Below are 18,480 nucleotides of genomic sequence, written 5' to 3' on the forward strand. Positions count from 1 at the left end.
AAACCAAAAGGCACAACTCAGGTTTCCCCTATGGTCTTGTTGCTCTGGGTTCGCTGCTGAATGGTTATCAAAAACTGTGAGACCCTTGGACCACAGTCCCAGAGGCTCCTCTTACTCTTCAGAAGTTAGAAAAAACAAACAAAAAACCAAACAAAAAACAGAGAAAAAATGGCTTCAGTGATCTCAATGGCAAGACTCTCCCTGGTTTAAACACAGCAAGGATTTCAGCCATCATTTAGGTGATTTCTCTGGTCTAAACTGAAAAAGCAGCTGGGCTATTGTGATGACAGAATCATCAAAACCAAGAAAAATGCAACCATTGCTTTTGGATTAAGAACACAGTAAAATAAAAGCTCTGATGTTTTGCTACATAATGCGCATTCTCATTGAACATAAAAATGTGTGCGTGCTGTTTATGGAAGTTTTTCAACCCTCACAATATAAAGTGATGTACATTCCTCCTCTGCTAAACAAGATATCAGAAATCTGTTTCTGACAAAGGCAGGATCTCATCCCTCCTCACTGCTTTTATTTCAACCTTAAAAACTTAACTAGATGTACTTAGGATTTAGTATATATATTTATTTTTTTCTCTTTTTCTTAAGACTTTGAATACATAACCTTATACTACTGCAGCATCAAAGCTAAAAGCTACAAGGATAATACGAATACAGGAAAATTCGATGAATACAAAGGTTAAAGTCACAGTGTTTATATTAACTCTGTAAGTATTTAAATGTGTAACTAAAAATTTTGTATTATGAAGTGAAATTAATTTGATCAGAGAAATCTTGAATTATAATCTTAATATATTTTTATTTACACTCAAAGTTATTGTAAAAGAGGTAAGACTTATTTGAATAAAGCTCAGAGGTAAAGAACAGAAAATGTTTAGTCCCATACTAATGAAATACACTGTAAATTTCCAAATTTCATCTTACAGAGATCAAGGTAGTGGCAATGGGTCTCAGATTTTGGCTCATAAAACAGATTAATTGCTATTTTTTAGCACTGAGTTCATCTGTAATGACGGAGAAGGCCAGAAAAAATTCTGTATGCATGCAACATAGCAAGCAGAGATAATAATATAGATGCAAAGTAAGTAATACTGTAAATTACAACAATGTAGCTTTTGCAACAGGCATTCTACTTTAAAAGTCATATTGGAGGCATATTCCAAAAACTGGAAACAGATTCATTATAAGAGATGTTTACTCATCGATCAGCAATCCTACCTTTCTGTTTCAGTTGCGGAGACTTTCCTAGTTTGTTTTTGGCTGCTATATCTTTCCACTTTTCTGGACTGCCTGTGAAATGACATGCCAGAAGAGAAATAAACAAAGAAGAAAAAGAATACAGAAATATGAAGATTATTCACTAATGCATTATTAAAGTTAATAACAGAAATGGTTGACAGATGAAAAAATGACAACTATTGTCATGAACAGGCTGTTGAAGTGGAGGCTTAAGAAACATTGAACTAATTAGGTTTGACTGAGGCTAATAGTGTGAAAGTTATGAGGTAACAAAACAGGGGAAATAACATTAATCCTGGCTGAACCTGCAGTTAGTTGCCACTTCCCAGTCTGTATTTGATTAGAAACCCCCTCATAGGCCTTTTAGTCCTCTCTTAACAGCATGAAAAACAAGTGCAGAGTAGACAGCAGAGAAAAAAAAATGTTGAAGGACAGACCAGAAAATACTATTCAAACATAAAATTTAAAAATTGCTTTTAAATCTCAATTTCAAAACCAAAACAAATACTGCACCATATCAAATCTAAATAATGACATCACTGTTTAATAAAAACCCAGCTTTCCAAAAATCTCATTGTATTAAAACTTGTCAGAGTTCTTTTAGAAACAGTTTAAACAAACTGTTTATTCTAGTCAGTATAAATTAGAAGTTTACTTCTTTCCTTCATTCTTCTCCCACGTGTATCTTTTATAGAATTAATTTGACATTTGGATAGTGAGGCACTAGTTAGTCCTGAAAATCTAAGCATTTACATTGATAGTAAATAAGAACAATGAACAGTAATATGATTCAATAAATGTAAGAACAAAGATAAAGCATATTTCACCATTATGACTGAGGACTATAAATACAGTATAAAAAGCTCTGCAAGTCTTGTGCTTTCCAAAATTGTCTTTACTATCCATATTAATGTGAGCAGTTACAAATTAGGATTTACAATTTTAAACCTCTGATAAAAATCAATATATATTATTTTCTTGGAATAAAAAGTGCATAAAGTATTTCAAGAGTGCTCAAAACCAGGGAGTTACTATTATTCATTGATAGACCAGAAATGTTGACAAACCCTTACTTGCATCTCACACTGGTGCAAGAAACATGTATAGGAACTTTCCATGATATAATGAATGTCACATATTAAGCTAAAAATAATTACTTTGGGACAACAAATAGATACAAATGATAGATAGATAGATAGATAGATAGATAGATAGATAGATAGATAGATAGATAGATAGATAGATAGATAGCTTTTAAACCTTTGTGGTTGTAAAGAGTAATCCTGTGTCTGAACTGGAAGAAAGCTGAACACCTGCAACACCAAATTATACCCAAATAATACAATTACAGTGGATTTTCATGATTTGTACACACTGCAATATTTGATAAGCATTATATTGTGATGCAGTATGCTCCACAACAAGATAATACTGCAGCAAAATACAAAATGCTTTTCCATGAGCAGAGGTCATCACCTGATGCTTTCTGGGTTTTAAAATAATTTATTTTTCTTACTCCCCCCCCCAAAAAAAAAAAGTTATCTCAGATTAAAAATAAAATCCTCTTTGTCCCCAAACTAATTTTTTTGTAGATGCTCATCATTTTTAAATTTTTTTCTTTTTCCACAGGGAAACACATAACAAATGCTGCAGCTTTACTCAAAACCTAAGATTGGCAAAGTATTTAAAGTTATGGTTAGATCCCCTGAATGCAGCACCCTCTTAATTTTCTGTTTGGTCGGTTATAGGGCTTACTTTCACCTTACTCCTTATGTCACTTGCTTAGACTATGGTATGTGCAATGGAGGAAAAGATCACATAGTGGCTACGCTTTTTAGTAGTCACCTAAGGCCAGGTTGGATGGAGCTTTGAGCACTCTGGTCAAGTAGCAAGTCCCCATGGCAGGAGGTTGGAACTAAATGATCTTTAAGGTTCCTTCCAACCCAAACCATTTTATGATTCTGTGTAGGATGGAAAAGGTGACAGTAGGAAATGCTTTCCTATGAAAAGTGACAAAGCACTAGTGAGAATATACTTACTTCTCTGCTCTCTGTGCTGTCCTTGTGAGCAGCACACATTAGAAACATGCTTATAATCACAATTTCCTTTCTATTTCCTTCCTCTTCCTGAGAGGAGGCTGTACACAATTCAGTATAGCTCAACAGGCTGCTAAAGCACTCACAGTCCTAGCTTAGCTTGAGCACACAGTGGGCATTGGCATGTACATATTTACAGGTAGGCATCTTTTCATGCCCCTATACAATGTATGATGTATGAAGAGTGCACTAGGGATTAGAACACTCATGTCATACTCAAATTTATCTCTTAAATGTACTTTGTAGGGGATTAAATATTACCTATGAACAATACATGCGTATACGTACTTATACATAAAAAGAGAAAAAAAAATGTGGGAAAGTATTATGCAGAGCATATGAAGAATATACTATAACCAATACCTCATTTACTTGAAACTATGATTTGAGTAAATAAGGATACCTCTGTGCTGCTCCAGGTTTAGCACTTAGGTGGTCTACACTGTCCTGTTTTGGAATGAAAGACTCCAACGTCCTTGTTCTTCACAAAATTTGGAAACATGGATGTGAATTTGGATAGAATGAGCAGAAACAGAGAGATGGTCACATGCAGTGAAGATGGAGACATGCAGTCAAATATATAAACCAAAAGCATTAAAGCACTATCTGCTGAGAAAGGCTATATTTGTCATTTCCCCTTCCGCTGAATTAATCCATATACTTCAATAAAATGTTAAATTTTTTAGACATAATATCAACGATCTAAGATGCAATAAAATAAAGAATGAAAGCCACAACAATGTTTTAGAAAATCTTTATACTCTACATGCTGAATGGCAGCACCGTGGCTTAATAGTTGCTGTTATCCTTCCAGAGAATTAATCTGGAATATTATTAATCAGATTAATATATAAACCTATACAGAACATCTTCCCTTGGGAATCTGAAAAATGCATATTTTGTCACTATTTTGTGAAATTCTCCTGAAAATACAATTTCGTAATTTCATACATTTTGATGAAGACATCATATTCTATTGCCAGCTGGTCTACACCACTAATCATTATGAAATATTCAAAAGCAAATCAGAATAACTGACTCAGCTTGGTGTTTCGCAGTAGGTTTGTTCATTTATGTAGCCTTAAAGCCATCAGGAATATAATGTTTGATACTTCCTAAGTTTTCCTGAAGATTTCAGAAAGGCTAGATCTACATGGTATGTGAGCTGGAGGTCACAACTAGCCTGAAGGTTTAGTAGCTCCTCACACTGATTCCTAGAACTTCAATCCTTGTTTTGCAAAACTGCCTTCCTGATCAAGTCACAGAGTGTTGCTGGAAAGATGGGAAAGCATCATCCAGGCCAAATCAGTCTGATGCTGGCAGTGCAGTGCAAATCTTGAGTTCTCTTCATGAACATACCAGAAGGGTGTTTGTTCTACAGCTGGCTTCAAGATGAGTCTTGGACAAGCATCCTTACAGATGCATGCAAAGAATAGCCAAAGGCCACTTCCACTAACTGAAACTATATGAGAATATTTTTTTTCAAAGGCTTATTCCATCTAGTCTTGGTTATATGCTGAAATTGAATGCAAACTTCTCCAAAAGAACAGTCTAAGTAAAATTTCCACCTACCATTAAATGCTCAATTTTCATTCTCCTTGTTTTTATCATTTATAACTCACAATTTCACAGCTTTCCCATTACCATAAGGTCTTTTGCTTTGGAGAGAGCAAAATTCTAATTTTTGATATAGAAAACAAACCAACCAACCAACCTCCCAACAATTAAGCTATAAAATTCAAATAAAAACCTAATTTTTAAAATGTCTTAAAGAAAGAAATCCATGACAATAACAAAATACTTGTTAATTCTTAACACTGAAATAATATATATTCCATGTCTTCATCTTCTCAAGGTACATCAAGGAGTCAATTTTCTGATATGGCAAATGTACAGATTCCAGAACAACAAGCAGCTTGCCAAGACCTATACTAAAATTTATGTTTATTACTTATTATAAACACATGCAATGTTGCAAAACCTGAATTTAAATGATCAAGATTAAAAAAAAAAGTGCATGTCATATACTTAAGAAATGTATTTGGAAACAGATTTTTGTGATTGCACCCTGTATCCAATTTGGGCCAATTTGTAAGATAAATCTGGAATATACTCATATGAAGAGTAAGATGGCATATGTCAAAGTCAATTTATCTGTGAATATACTATTTAAAAGCAGTGATAGCAGTAGTTAGTTACCAATGCTGATCCGTCAGGCACCCATTCCAACACCTATTGCATCAGTTGTCGAATTGATACAAGCATATCATAAAAAAATTGTAAATTGTAGAACTGAGTGGTGTTAGCCAACTGCCAAAGCTATAGGAAATAATCAGAATGAAAGTCAAAGAGTAGAAAACAAAGGTAAAGCACCTTTGATTCCCTCTACAGACAAGGTGGGCTATTACTCTGTAATGTATTGGACATACAATGTAAAAAGCCCAGCATCCTTCAAACTTCTCTTAATCTGGGAGAAATTTCCTGGAACTAGAAGGCTGCAACCCGTAATGGGGATTGAAGTTAGCCTAAAATCATTCTAGATTCATCACTGACTGCATCACTGGGGTTTGGTGACCAAATTACCTGCAAAACCTTCAAGCACAAGAAGACACTGATTTCACTAAGAAAATTAGGCTTCTTTTTCTCTAACTCAGTATCTTTCCCATAATAGTTTCTATATCTTACAGACTCTTTACTGCAATACATTTGCTAACAGGTTTTAGAAAATTTCAGTCTTTCTCCACAAAACTTCAGGTGCCATTAAAAAGCTTACAATTCTGCATTGAGTGGCAGTGTTTAGATGAACATCTTATTTCACTGATATATGATACGATTATGATTTCATTCTAATCACTGCAATGACAAGATTTCATCAAGTCTGATTCACTGAAGTCACTGAAGTTAGTCTATCAACATAAAAAACTGGGAAGTGAAATTACTTAAAAATTCTTAAAAGACACAAAATACATTTTTAAACTATTACTAGCTGTCCCACGAAAGGGATGTGCTGGCAAAATTTCCAGATATGCAAGATCTGTAAGTGGTGACAATACTGAAATAATGATTCACAAATTAAATTTTATAATTTATAATGCTGTCTTACTCAGATAAAAATAAGAAATGCTATCTAAAACACAACTGCACGCTTCCCACATTGCATTAGCGGAATATATCAAGCAAATATAAATACAAATATAATAAAAAACAAGACAAATTACAGTATATTACAGTATATTACAAATATAAGTACTGTGGATAGACATTAGTAGAAGGTAAGCACTAATACTATAGTGACTGTGTTTTATCCATCTTTGCAGTTTTAAGTGCAACTTCCTAAGAGTTTACACATGTATGGATTATTTACATGAGCCATCTGTATCATTTACTGTAACACAAAGAATTTGAAGGGAAAATTTTGAATTGCATTTCAATAGAAATTATAATGTCTATTTAAGAGAAAAACATGGATCTACCTGGAAAACAAAAACAAACAAAAAACAACAAAACAACAAAAAAAAAACAACCCTAAAAATTACTATTGCCAAAGCAATGAAATACTAAAACTGATTTGAGTAGAATCTTCATGACAAGAAAAAAACAAAGGTCCTTCTAATAATCTCTGATGGTATTCAGCCTGAAAACTGATTTGAAGTCCTGATATTTTTAACCTACCTTGTTAGAAAAACCTTCCCCATGGAGACCATCCTGATTTGGACAGAATTTACAAACAGTGCCAATTTTTATATACATTAACTAGCAAGTGTTACCAAGATTTCCAACATAACAGTTTGTGGGTGTTTTCCCCCATAGGAACAGTTTATTAAAAAAAGGAAAATAAACCAATAAGAATCAAATTAAACACCTAGACAAGAATAGGCTCTACAACAAATATTGAACGTATTATAAAGCACCACAGTGAGACCACCACCAACATTTACAGAAGCAGACTAAAGAACATTAACATGGATGATGTTCTCTTGTATTAGACACCTTATTTCATGGCTTGTGACCATTGAGGCAAACAGAAAACTTGGAAAGACAGTAATTCCCAGGTGCTTTATAACAGTTTAACAAAACGCAGAGATGATATCTAAGCTGCTGTTTTATTTTGGGCTTCTGGAGCTTGCAAGTCTCTCTCTACTTATATGCATACTTTCAAATTTCAGTATACTCTTCTGCGAGTGCAAGATGCAGTAAATCATTTTTCAGCTGGGAGGAGTTGACTGGTACCTGTCATCCTCCGGAGATGCATGCTGGATATGAATCCTGGGACTAGTAGGTCGTCTCCTCTCTAGGGAGGGGGACCATCTACCCCTGTTTGCCCGTTCAATAAAACAGGAAAAAAATAGGATATTTAGTTTGTGATAAAATTAAATAAATGAGATTTGGGACTGGAAAAAAACCCCAAAAAGTAATGAAAGTGTGTTATTTAATTATTTTTTTCCTAGCAGTTTTCTAATCCCCAAGTATGGGGGATGCTTATGGCTGCTTACTGCAGAAACATTACAACTGAAACAGAGAATGAATGCCCAAAGGTGCAGAATTTAGACTGATAAAAACCTTTTATAGAGTGTGCCATTAAGTTTTCAAATGTTCTCAAATGCTAGAATATGTAAAAGCCTGTCATTCAAACAGAAAACTGTAATTCCAAACCAGAAAAGCTTCTCAAAGACCATATGCTAGTCATTCTCTCTCAGGTACTGGCTGGTATTTTATTAAGCCTGTGTCTCCTAGCCCTCTGCACTGAAAAATGCATTCTCAGTAAAAATGTAGGTCCATGAACTATGAGAAAAATTCTGAGGCACAAAGTGACCCTTTTCTGGAATGCAATGAGAGTACAGGTAAACTAATCAGCTACAACCAGACTACACGCATTTGTGGAGAAGTACTAAGGTAATTTATTTTTTTCAGTTTAAAAGTATATATTGAAAGTGTATGTAATGAGCTTCCTCTTCTGTTCATTTCTCTGTATCACTGCAGTACATGTCAGCAGATTACTATAATTAAATTGAACAAAAAGGACCTAACTGTGAATGAAAATTGGTGTCTTACATGATTTCTTTTTATTGAAAAAGCTCATTTAATTTAGAATGATATATGCTATACCTATAGTGTTGCCTATTTTGTTGGGGTGTTTTGTAGTTGTAATAGTACAAGTATATGTACAACAACTTAAAAAATCAATATATACTGATTAATTTACGGATAGCAAAATGTTTACATAAACTTTGCATGACTATCCAGTATTTCACTTTCTGAGGCATTCTTCCAGTCCATGTAATATGGAAAAGGGTTTGATTTATGGAACATGCAAATAACAAAGGTTTCAAGGTTAGCACCACTTGAGCAGTAAGGCAGATCTTTCAAAAGTTCCAAGAGCAAATAAGTTAGTAGTTTTGGTTTTTTTTCTCTCCAAAGCAAGAGATAAAGAAAATGTTAATGCATCAATGCACTCAGTCAAAGCCCTTAATATGCTGATATCCCCTACAAATATTGAACATCATTTGACAGAATTAAGTAGGTCATGCAGTATGAACTTCAAGAACATGCTCTCTTCCATTGAATGCTGAATGACCATGAGCCATAGTACAACGCAGACAAACATGGAATAACCTATTCCTTGGTTGAAAGAACTGGAAACACATTGCATACTAATACAAACAGTTATTTTATACTGTACATTATTTTAAATGTAAAAAGTGATATTCAACACAACTGTTAATGGCATACAATAGAAAAACCTAGTACTTCAGACTTACTAAAAAAGCTTAGGAAAATCAACCTGAAATCAGGATAGGTCTTAACTGGACCAAGTGACTGCTCCAACTTCTCTGTTATCTATTTATGAGTAAGTAGCAGATAACTGTTCATCTTTGTACCTTGTTTAGGTGGTAATGACCAGCTGATAGCGATCATCCTGAAGATCTTCAAAATGTTTTGCTGCCTAGTGCAGTGAAGCACCACAGACCAAACACAGCCGCAGGGCTGTATATGTCAGATATGCTGACCCGGTTGTACATGTACTAACCCCTAGGCTGTAGGATTTGCTCAGATCTCTATTAACCAACCTCTCAGGACCAAAGTATACAAGCAGTACCAACCTATACAACTGCTCTTGTGCTAACTTATAATACACACAATAATTGTTTGGAACATAAACTTAGAAGGAAGATAAAAGCCACATAATATATTATTAAGTAACTACCACTGGTTGCAATCTTAAATCAGTCTGGGGAAGATGCTGTTATGCTGAGAAACTACTGCTGAATCAGTTCAGATATTGCACTTGAATCTCATGCCTTCTTGCTTTCCTGACTGAAGGCTGGGTATTGCAAACCAATTTCTCTCTTAAAGAAATGGAACCCAAATTACAAGGGGGAAAAAAAAGCCAACAGAGTGAAAAGGACAACTAAAAATAAAATAATACAAAAGGAAGTAGTAGCTGCAAAAACATTTTCAATGGCATTAGAGGACATTTATGACTATGTTATAAGCTAACATACGCCTTGCAGATCACCAAAGGACCTTCAATGCCACAAACATTTTGAAAACAACAGTTTGGAATAAATGGGTGTCGGGAGGATGAGGCAGGCAAGGGGCAAATGTACAGACGTATTAGTAGGGGCTGGATGTTTCTGAGTATCCTAGTGTATACTGTGCCATAGAGAAATATATGAAGGATTAAGTTCTGTACCAAACTATTCCATTTACCAAAAAAATCTTTAGAAGGCCTGTGCCAGGGCAAGGTCAGTTTGCCAGTCAAGTTATATGGAACTTTTCTTGCTCAAATGATGAAGCTTATAGCAGAAGAAAAGGAATGTCTTTTTTGTTATTATTGTTTCATATTTGTTTTAGTGCAACTAACAAGACTTGTATACCACATTCATATATACCACTGAAAGTCATTTTTTTGCTGGTATATATGGGCCAACGTGACTTTTACTGTCAAAGCAGCATCTTAAAAACCAGTAACTACTATGACCATTTTAAATGACATGACATGATGTTGTATAGAGTTTAAGGATTGAAACCATTTCCAACAAATCACTGACACAGAGAAATACGGCTCTACTATCCATCAGTTACACACAGCCATACTATTTTGTTAAAAAACAAACAAACAAACAAAAAACCTCAAGTAGACCATTTTAACTTTTGATCTCAAATACAATCTAATTCACACTCTCTGATACAAAACATCGGGGGGAATAAGTAGAAATAATTTTCCATGGCTGAGAAACCATACCATGTTTTTCTGCTATAAGCAGGACCAACTCTACATCTGATGGATGTTTACTTAATATCTTTATACTTCCCAGTAGTGTAGTCAAGACAACCTTTTTTGTATTTTATATTACAGTGTTCCATTATACTTGCTTTCAAATAAAACTTTCCTACCATTTAAGATGAACCTGTCTTACTGCATTTTAAGTCCCCTCTTCTCATGTTGTCCAGCACAGAAGCAAAGTGCTTTCTACATACCTTTAACTTAATTCTTCATTCTTCAAACTATGATTCCTCTATCAATACAGGCAACTCACCACTAACCTCATGTTAAAGTGTAAGCAGATATGCTCAACAGCAGAGAATTAAATCTTCTAAAATTAGCTTCTCCGAAAAAAAAAAATATTAACTTACTGGGTTTTATACATTACATATAACATCTTCCTTCAAAAATTGGGCTGTATTGGAAAAACAAAATCTATACCAGAAATAAAAGAGGTATGTATGTCCTAAATTCTCTGTCAGAACCCCACAGATCTTACTGCTGTCAACAAAACCATCATGGAGAACTTGAATATTAATTTCTCCCAAAGAGCTTTTCTGCACCCCCATGAAGGATCCCAAGAGAAAAGCACCTATTTAGGAGTTCAAAAAGCAAAGAAGTCAAAGTTTCATAGTGATGGACAATTTTTATGGATCAAGCCCACAGACTACTGGCAAAACCACCTTTAGTAGCCGCAGAGGCCATATACACAGACTAAACATTTTCTTTACGAGGAGCTCATGAAAAATGCTGCAGATTCTGTGTAGTATTTATTGGACAGAGGTTGCTGTACATGATTTGTAAAGACATAATAGAACTAGATAACACCAGTGACAGGTGTGGTTTTGTGTATCATATTTTAACTAGATTTTTTACAATTGCCGGTACTGCTTCATTGAACACTCAATTTGATGGGTTGCATCTTGAAGTAAAAGTACAAAACATACTGTTCATGCCCCTACATTATTATATTAGATAGCTGCTTATCGATGAACACAGCTGTATATATCTGTACACTTAGTTATTATGCCACATCCCTGGAAGTGGTCAAGTTCAGGTGGCACAGGGCTTGGAGCAACATAATCTAGTGGAAGGTATACCTGCCTGTGGCTGGGGGGTTGGAACTGGATGATATTTAAGGTGCCTTTCAAACCAAACTGTTCTACGATTCTGTGATTCTATAATTAATACGATGCTACTTTCATCTTTCTTTTTACTTTCTACTCTAGAACGATATCATGTATTTTATTGTGGCCTTATTTCTATCATACCCTTTTTTTTATATATATATTATCTGTGTTATCTTCACTCAGTTTTTAAAAGCATCGATCCATCTGAGATCTCTTAGCAGAACACTAGTCACTCCTCTGCAACAAGGACACAATTTGAGCAAAGTAAAGTTCCAATCAAGGATCAGTGGGAAATGGGGGGGAGGGAAAGGGAAAAAGGGAAATTTCAAAAGAATCTTAGAAAAAACCTCATCTCAAAGGGTAAAGTATGGTCTGATTGCCTTTCTTCATTGGTCCTCCCATAATGAAAATGACGCAATTGTTTTAAGACTGGGTTGACTGAAAAAACAACTTTGCTGTTGTAGTTAAATATGCATTTCATAGATGATATTGTAATTCCACCATATTCCCACTCAATGGAAGCCTATAATTGCCTTTAGTGAAGCTAAAAATTGCACTCTAAAATAGTGTAGTTCTAAGCCAAAAACTCATCAGATGGTAATGAAAAATTCTGTTGTGGAACAATCCAAATACACCAAATACACCAGTAGTATTTGGTGTATTTGAACCAACATATTGTGATATTAAAAATTCAGAGAGCAAACATAAAATGCCTGCATGATGTATGTAACACAACAACACTTCATTCAAATTGGAAACCTATCTTCTTACGACTTAGGTGAGCCTTAACATAATGTCACAGAGTGAAAAAGCTTAATGCAGTGAAATGCCTTGTAACTGCAAAAGCAGATGCAGCAGATTAGATTGAGAACACAATGAAGTTTGGCTGTTTTGTAGACATTACATGACTATGCAAACTACGGTTCTGGTTTGAAAGATGAGAATTTTGTCATAATTTATGAATTATGTCACTGCCTTATTAGCATTCCATGGAACAGGCAAGAAACAAACAATACTTTTTAGCAAATGATGATGATCAACAGCCAAGTAGTAGTTTGGCAAAATACTTAACACTGCAATGCTATTATCAGCATACTGAGGACTTTTGTAAACAGTGACATCAGCTTGAACTAAAACAAGGAAAGAAGCCAGAAGCATTTATAAACTCCAACACACAGCTTACATGACATACATGAATACAGGAGAAAAAATGCCCACAAATACCAAAACAGATATGAATGTACAAGAACGTGGAGTACTTATATGAAGGAAAACAAAACTGATAAAAATCACCAGCACAGATGACAATAAATTCATAAGTTTTTATTTTATACCTTTCTCGTTCTGGTGAATGCAAACTAGTATCTGGTCTCAAGCAGTTGGTACTAGCACTCCTAGCCCTGTCAAGGGAGGGCTGTAGTTCACTAGTGCCAGTGCATTGCATCCAATGGTAGAAGAGAAAGAAAAAGAAAACAAAGAAAGGAATACAATGTTAGATATTAACTCATAAAATAATGCTACCTTTACAGAAAATGTAGAATCATAATGATTTAATTAAGGAAAACATAAAAGAGCTGACTGGATGACGGTGCAAAGTTTTGTTTAGAAAATAAAAGCAAACAAAAGACTGCTAGAAATCTTTTGTCAAGAATGTTGAAATGTTTAAAACTGAATGAGACAGAACAACATCCACTTGTAAGAAAGCGGAATGAGAATTATCAAACAATAAATATAAATCCTTATTAACAGCAGTAAACATTAAGCCAACACAAAAGGATGTGATACACTATATATTATGTGAAATTGCTTTTCAGTGAAGCTCATTTATTCTGCAAATTTATATTAGATACCAAACAGGAAGGGGCATCAATCCTCAGTTTCTTACCTAACCAGCAGATCATCTCCAAATTTCAGTATTCGTGAATTAAGGCAATCACGAAGGAGTGAAATATCCTGTCTAATCACGGATTTGGTCTTAGCACATGCAGGAAGAGTTGAGCTTTGTAAATTAAAGTTATTTGAACAAAATGAAAACAAATTTGACATGTAAATAAAATCTTATACATAAACAAAATAATGTAACAAAAACATGCAACATATAATTTTAACAGTGAAGACAACTCTACCTAATACAAAGTGGTTTGGATTGGGTTTTATTTATAATGTAGAGGTTAATTTAAACAGTTATATGAAGTTATTAGAATTATATCCCTTACCCAGCTATAGAGATGTATGAAATATTTCTATTTTTCTATTTAAGAAGGGAAAACATTTTTCTTTTTAATTTTTCTTTTTAAGGGACTAACCACTGAAAGGGGACTCTAAACACTTCTTACCTGTATAGGTTCCAATGAGAACCATTTTCTAGTAAAGGCATCTTGGGTGGCAATGTTTTATAGTGCCTAGCATAACTTCATGAGTGCGGTAGAAAAGAAAAGGAAACAGAACAACATAAAAACATGCCAGAAATAAAAAGACAGGTGATGGTAATCCAAGACTGACCAGAACATAAAATAAATGCATAATGTCCTACTATGTTTAATGTATGAGTAGATTTCAAACATATGTTTTTCTTCACTATTGTGACAGCTATCCAGGGAACAAATTTTTGTATTTACTCTTTTGTTAATATAGCCGGTGAAGTCATGACAATACTAGCACAACTCAGATGTCTTCCTTGTAATGAAAGTAACCTAAATTCCATTTCTAGAGATTTTTAATTAAAATATACAAGCTGTTGTAAAGGACTAGGTTGATAATCAACTTACTCTTTATTTTTCTTACTAAGACCTGAAGAGATTTTAACCTCTTCAGTAGCTAAGCATTAAAATCTTGCTAAAAGGGTGATATATATAGTATCACAAACTTAATTGTAGTTGTATTAATATCTGGCATTTTTGAATGTGGAAATATTTTGGAAATGGTATATAAGCTCCAAAATCTAGCAGTAATTAAATGCTATTAATAATAAGCTAATTAAGAATCATAGGAGATCTACTACATGAGCCAGCACAGCAGCACTCTGAGATGTTACATGACAACTGTCTAGCATTACCACTTACACTACATGAGATTTTAGAACAGGAAATGTTTGCCTTATTGAGCTCTACCCAAAGAACACGGGGGAGATTCAAGGCAGACAGAGGCTGCTGAATGGGAATCATGGCCATTTAATACTGAAAGGTTAAAATAAGCAATAGCTTATTTTATTAGCTGTGGTGCTATTAGCAGAAGGGGCAGCAGCCTTGAGGATTTCAAAGCTTCGAGAACAGGCTGTCCTAATACGACATTCCAGTTCCTGTTAGGCTTGCACCTAGGCATCACAGATACACAGTACAAACCCGATGTGTCTAGACAGATGAAACAGCTCTTTGTCTGGAAACCCTGCTGCTTGTAAAACCCCTGACAGATTTAACAGAGGAGCTTTGACTCTTGTACAGGTTTAGCAGTCATCACTGCTGCCATCTCTAGAAGAGGTCACGGTGATGTTGCAAAGTTGGAATAAAGGAATGGCATACTAGCAGGTATTACCAATCAAAGTGGGTTTGGCCTAAGACATGGAATGCTACAACCCGTGGTTTATGGCATAGGTACACGTCCTTCCACCATTTCTACTGTTAGTCAATAATTGCATACAGATGGACAGGATAGACAGCTAGGACTAATACTATACTAAACTGTTGTATTAAACTAACCATGTACCTTAACTTTGTAACTTGCACAATCTCATACTAATATGGCTTTCATTTAACATGAAACCCAACTGAAGCTGTCTCAATAGTTATCTAGTCATTTAGTAATCTGTCTAGAAACAAGGATAAAGCCTTATGTCTCTAATGTGAAAAAATTTAAGCCTCTACAAATGAGAAAGGAAAAAAAGCTGACAACCAATACACACATAATTTTTTGTTAAAAGGGTTTATGTGACTATTCAGTCAAGGATGGATACTGGCAATTTTCCGCGTATTATTCAAACTTGTATCAGGGTTCATAAGCCTGAGAGCTAAATTTAAATATCTAATCATTGTCTACTATTGCCCTTATATTCACCTTCAGTACATTATTAAAGATACCATGCTCTTTTATAGTATATAATTTCTGTTAAAGGGGTTAATTTGTTACTGTTCTTGATCAGAAACAAATAACAGCAATAAGTAGAGTAAGGTAACTGGTTAACTAGCCAGGCTGGTAGAAGACTTCTAAAACTACTGGAAATCTATTAGTGGCTGGGCAAAGTGCATCAAAAGTTCATAACACAGTATTTACTGTGTTATGTGAATAAAGTGAGAATTTAAGAATGTATATTGAAGAATTCTAATGAAAATTATAATCTTTAAGAGGAAAGAAAAAAGCAAAGAGCTGGAGCCAGGGAGGGGGGTGAAGCTATAGAAGATGCAGCAGAAAGAAAAAGGCAGGAGGAGGCAGGAAAAGCCAGGAGAAGAAAAGGAAGGAGGCAGGAAAAATTGCTATTTTATGACAATAACCAGACATAAAATAGCAGGGTGTGAAATTATTAACTTTTAAAACCTATAATATTGGGGGAAAAGCTTTTTTACCTGAAGTATGAGAATGAAACCCTTTCTTCTGATAATAAAAACTTAAATTTTAATTTAACAGCTCCACTGATGCACAGATTTTTTGGGAAGTTTTTGTAATTACTATTTTACCTTTATACTACTGTGCATTATAACAGAACTCTATCACACCGCCTTCGATGCTGTTTCAAATGCAATTAACAGAATTAAATCAACCCAAGGCATATTTAAAAGAGCTCCTCTGCAGGGGAAATGCTGTGCCAAATAAATGAGTATGTACATTAGACAACATGGTTTTAAAAGTCTGAGTTTTAAACACACAGCACTGACACAAAGCTCTTAGCAACATCCAGGTCCCGAACAAAAAAATGGTTAACTACTTGGTTGAAGCAGTTCAGTGGTTGACTACTTCAACTACAACCTACATTTTTACTGATTCTAAATGGAAGATTTTCTACACAATCTGATATGTATTTTTAACAAGGTTGACAGACATGGGAAAAAAAAAAGAGATGAGGGTGGAGGCAGATTTGTTAGATAAAGATATTTCAGTCCTGTTTAGTTTCACATGAGTTGAGACAGGGAGATCCAAACTCTTCACCAAGAGATTACTGATGACTGTACATGAGTCCAAACTACAAAGTTTATGGCTGGATCTAATTTATATCACAATTTGTAGAAGCAAACCCAAGTAATACAAGACGCCTCAAATCTGGAGTTCCCATTAAACCCTCATTAATTAGCGCTTTTTCCTCTACAAGTGACGGAAATCAGCGTGAGATTAGTTGCAACAAGTAAAGATTTTTGGCTTGTGCGTGGCTATAATATAAACATAAAAATGCAAATAAGAGAAAACATAAAAACAACTAAAAAGAAGTGTTTGAAATTATAATGCTGTCATGCAAAGGGAGATCAGGACTTCTGTGACTAGACAGAAAATCTACCACAAAATACAACTCCAAAATCAGAATTTCTTCAATTGCTTTAATCCTTTCTACAGAAGTTCACAAACATATATACACATCTCAATCTGAATTAAAACAAACAGAAAAGAACAACTGACACCGGAATCACAACGTACTAGAAGTTCTTTTCTTACTGAGACTAAATACCACCACAGAAAATAAGCTGGGCACACACAGACAACTAACCAGATGTGTTCATGATTACCAAATTCCTGTATTTACCTGATGGTATGTAGGCACTCTGCACTTCTTCCTCGTTTTGCTCTGGGCAGCATAAGAAGCTCACTGCACAGACAGGATGGGTGGTGAGTGAAACAGATATAATTATGAAGCATTAGATGACATGGGTTATGCCAATGATGCGCAAATGAAAACATAAAAAGGAAACAAGAAGCTTCCAACCAGATAGATAGTCCGATAATGTTCAAACCCAGGTGCACTTCTCAAAGAGTATGAATGAAAAATGCCTGTAATAACTACGTTTTCCATAAATTCCTTTTAGCATGGCCCCTAATTTTGTGGGATTTCTCCTTCTAAAATTCAGAAGTACCTTTTCAGAGCTCTTCGTGACAAGAGTAGTCCATAAAACAACTACATTTCTCTAATAACCTCCTTTATTATCAACTAATTAATGAAGAAATACTTTATTAAAAAAGAATTGGGCTGCTGTTTGGTTTTGGTTTTTGGGCGGTTTGGGTTTTTGTGTGTGCTTATTTTTCTTCCTCAGCCACAACAACACACATGAAAAAGCAGGAAGGGCTTACTGAACTTACTGAAGATTGGTTTATGGGAAGACAATCAGTAACCCTTTTGGGAAAAGCAAAAATATACATTCATTAGAAAAATTAAATTTGGCCAAATATAAGTTCTGACTCATAGCTCTTGACAGTATTTTGTAATGAAATCCTAAAGAGACAAAAAAAAAAAAGCTTATCAGCTGTCAGGTTTTGTTTCTTATTTTTCCAACTGGGAAAATCAATCATCTATTCTATTTTTCATTTACTGTAACCAACACATACTACTGTCAGCAAGATGGCAAAATTAATACGTATTTATGCCTATGGTAAATATGACTATGATATGAAATATCCCTTGAATGAATCCTCTAGTTTTACACACTTTAACACATTCAGGAAGACCAAGCTCCAAACCTCCTAATAATCATAAAGAAGAAATCAAAGCTAAACTTCATGGAAACATGCTATTTTAAAAGAAGCAGGGAATCATATGA

General features: G+C 34.6%; 1 protein-coding gene across 24 annotated transcripts in view; it reads right to left on the minus strand.

Moving 5' to 3' along the window:
• The window catches only part of RIMS1 (regulating synaptic membrane exocytosis 1), a 303,442-nt gene that overhangs the window by 81,454 nt on the left and 203,508 nt on the right, over positions 1-18,480 (minus strand). For 6 of the 24 annotated variants that reach the window (XM_061460499.1, XM_061460490.1, XM_061460489.1 and 3 more), the window contains exons 19-21: positions 17,472-17,534; positions 13,084-13,173; positions 1,236-1,307 (exon numbers count right to left, since the gene is read on the minus strand). The exons of 3 other annotated variants lie outside the window; for them this stretch is intronic. In XM_061460499.1, coding sequence (XP_061316483.1) covers positions 1,236-1,307; positions 13,084-13,173; positions 17,472-17,534 — 225 coding nt within the window. Of the gene's footprint in view, positions 1-1,235; positions 1,308-3,755; positions 3,834-7,582; positions 7,667-13,083; positions 13,174-13,634; positions 13,749-14,085; positions 14,161-17,471; positions 17,535-18,480 lie in introns of all 24 variants that reach the window. 15 more of the 24 variants (XM_061460482.1, XM_061460480.1, XM_061460479.1 and 12 more) reach the window with 5 other exon arrangements.

Source organism: Pezoporus flaviventris, unplaced genomic scaffold (genome assembly GCF_033815535.1).
Source record: "Pezoporus flaviventris isolate CSIRO_AGI_PZ_B2104156 unplaced genomic scaffold, CSIRO_AGI_Pfla_v1 ptg000031l, whole genome shotgun sequence".
NCBI classification, from domain to species: domain Eukaryota; kingdom Metazoa; phylum Chordata; class Aves; order Psittaciformes; family Psittacidae; genus Pezoporus; species Pezoporus flaviventris.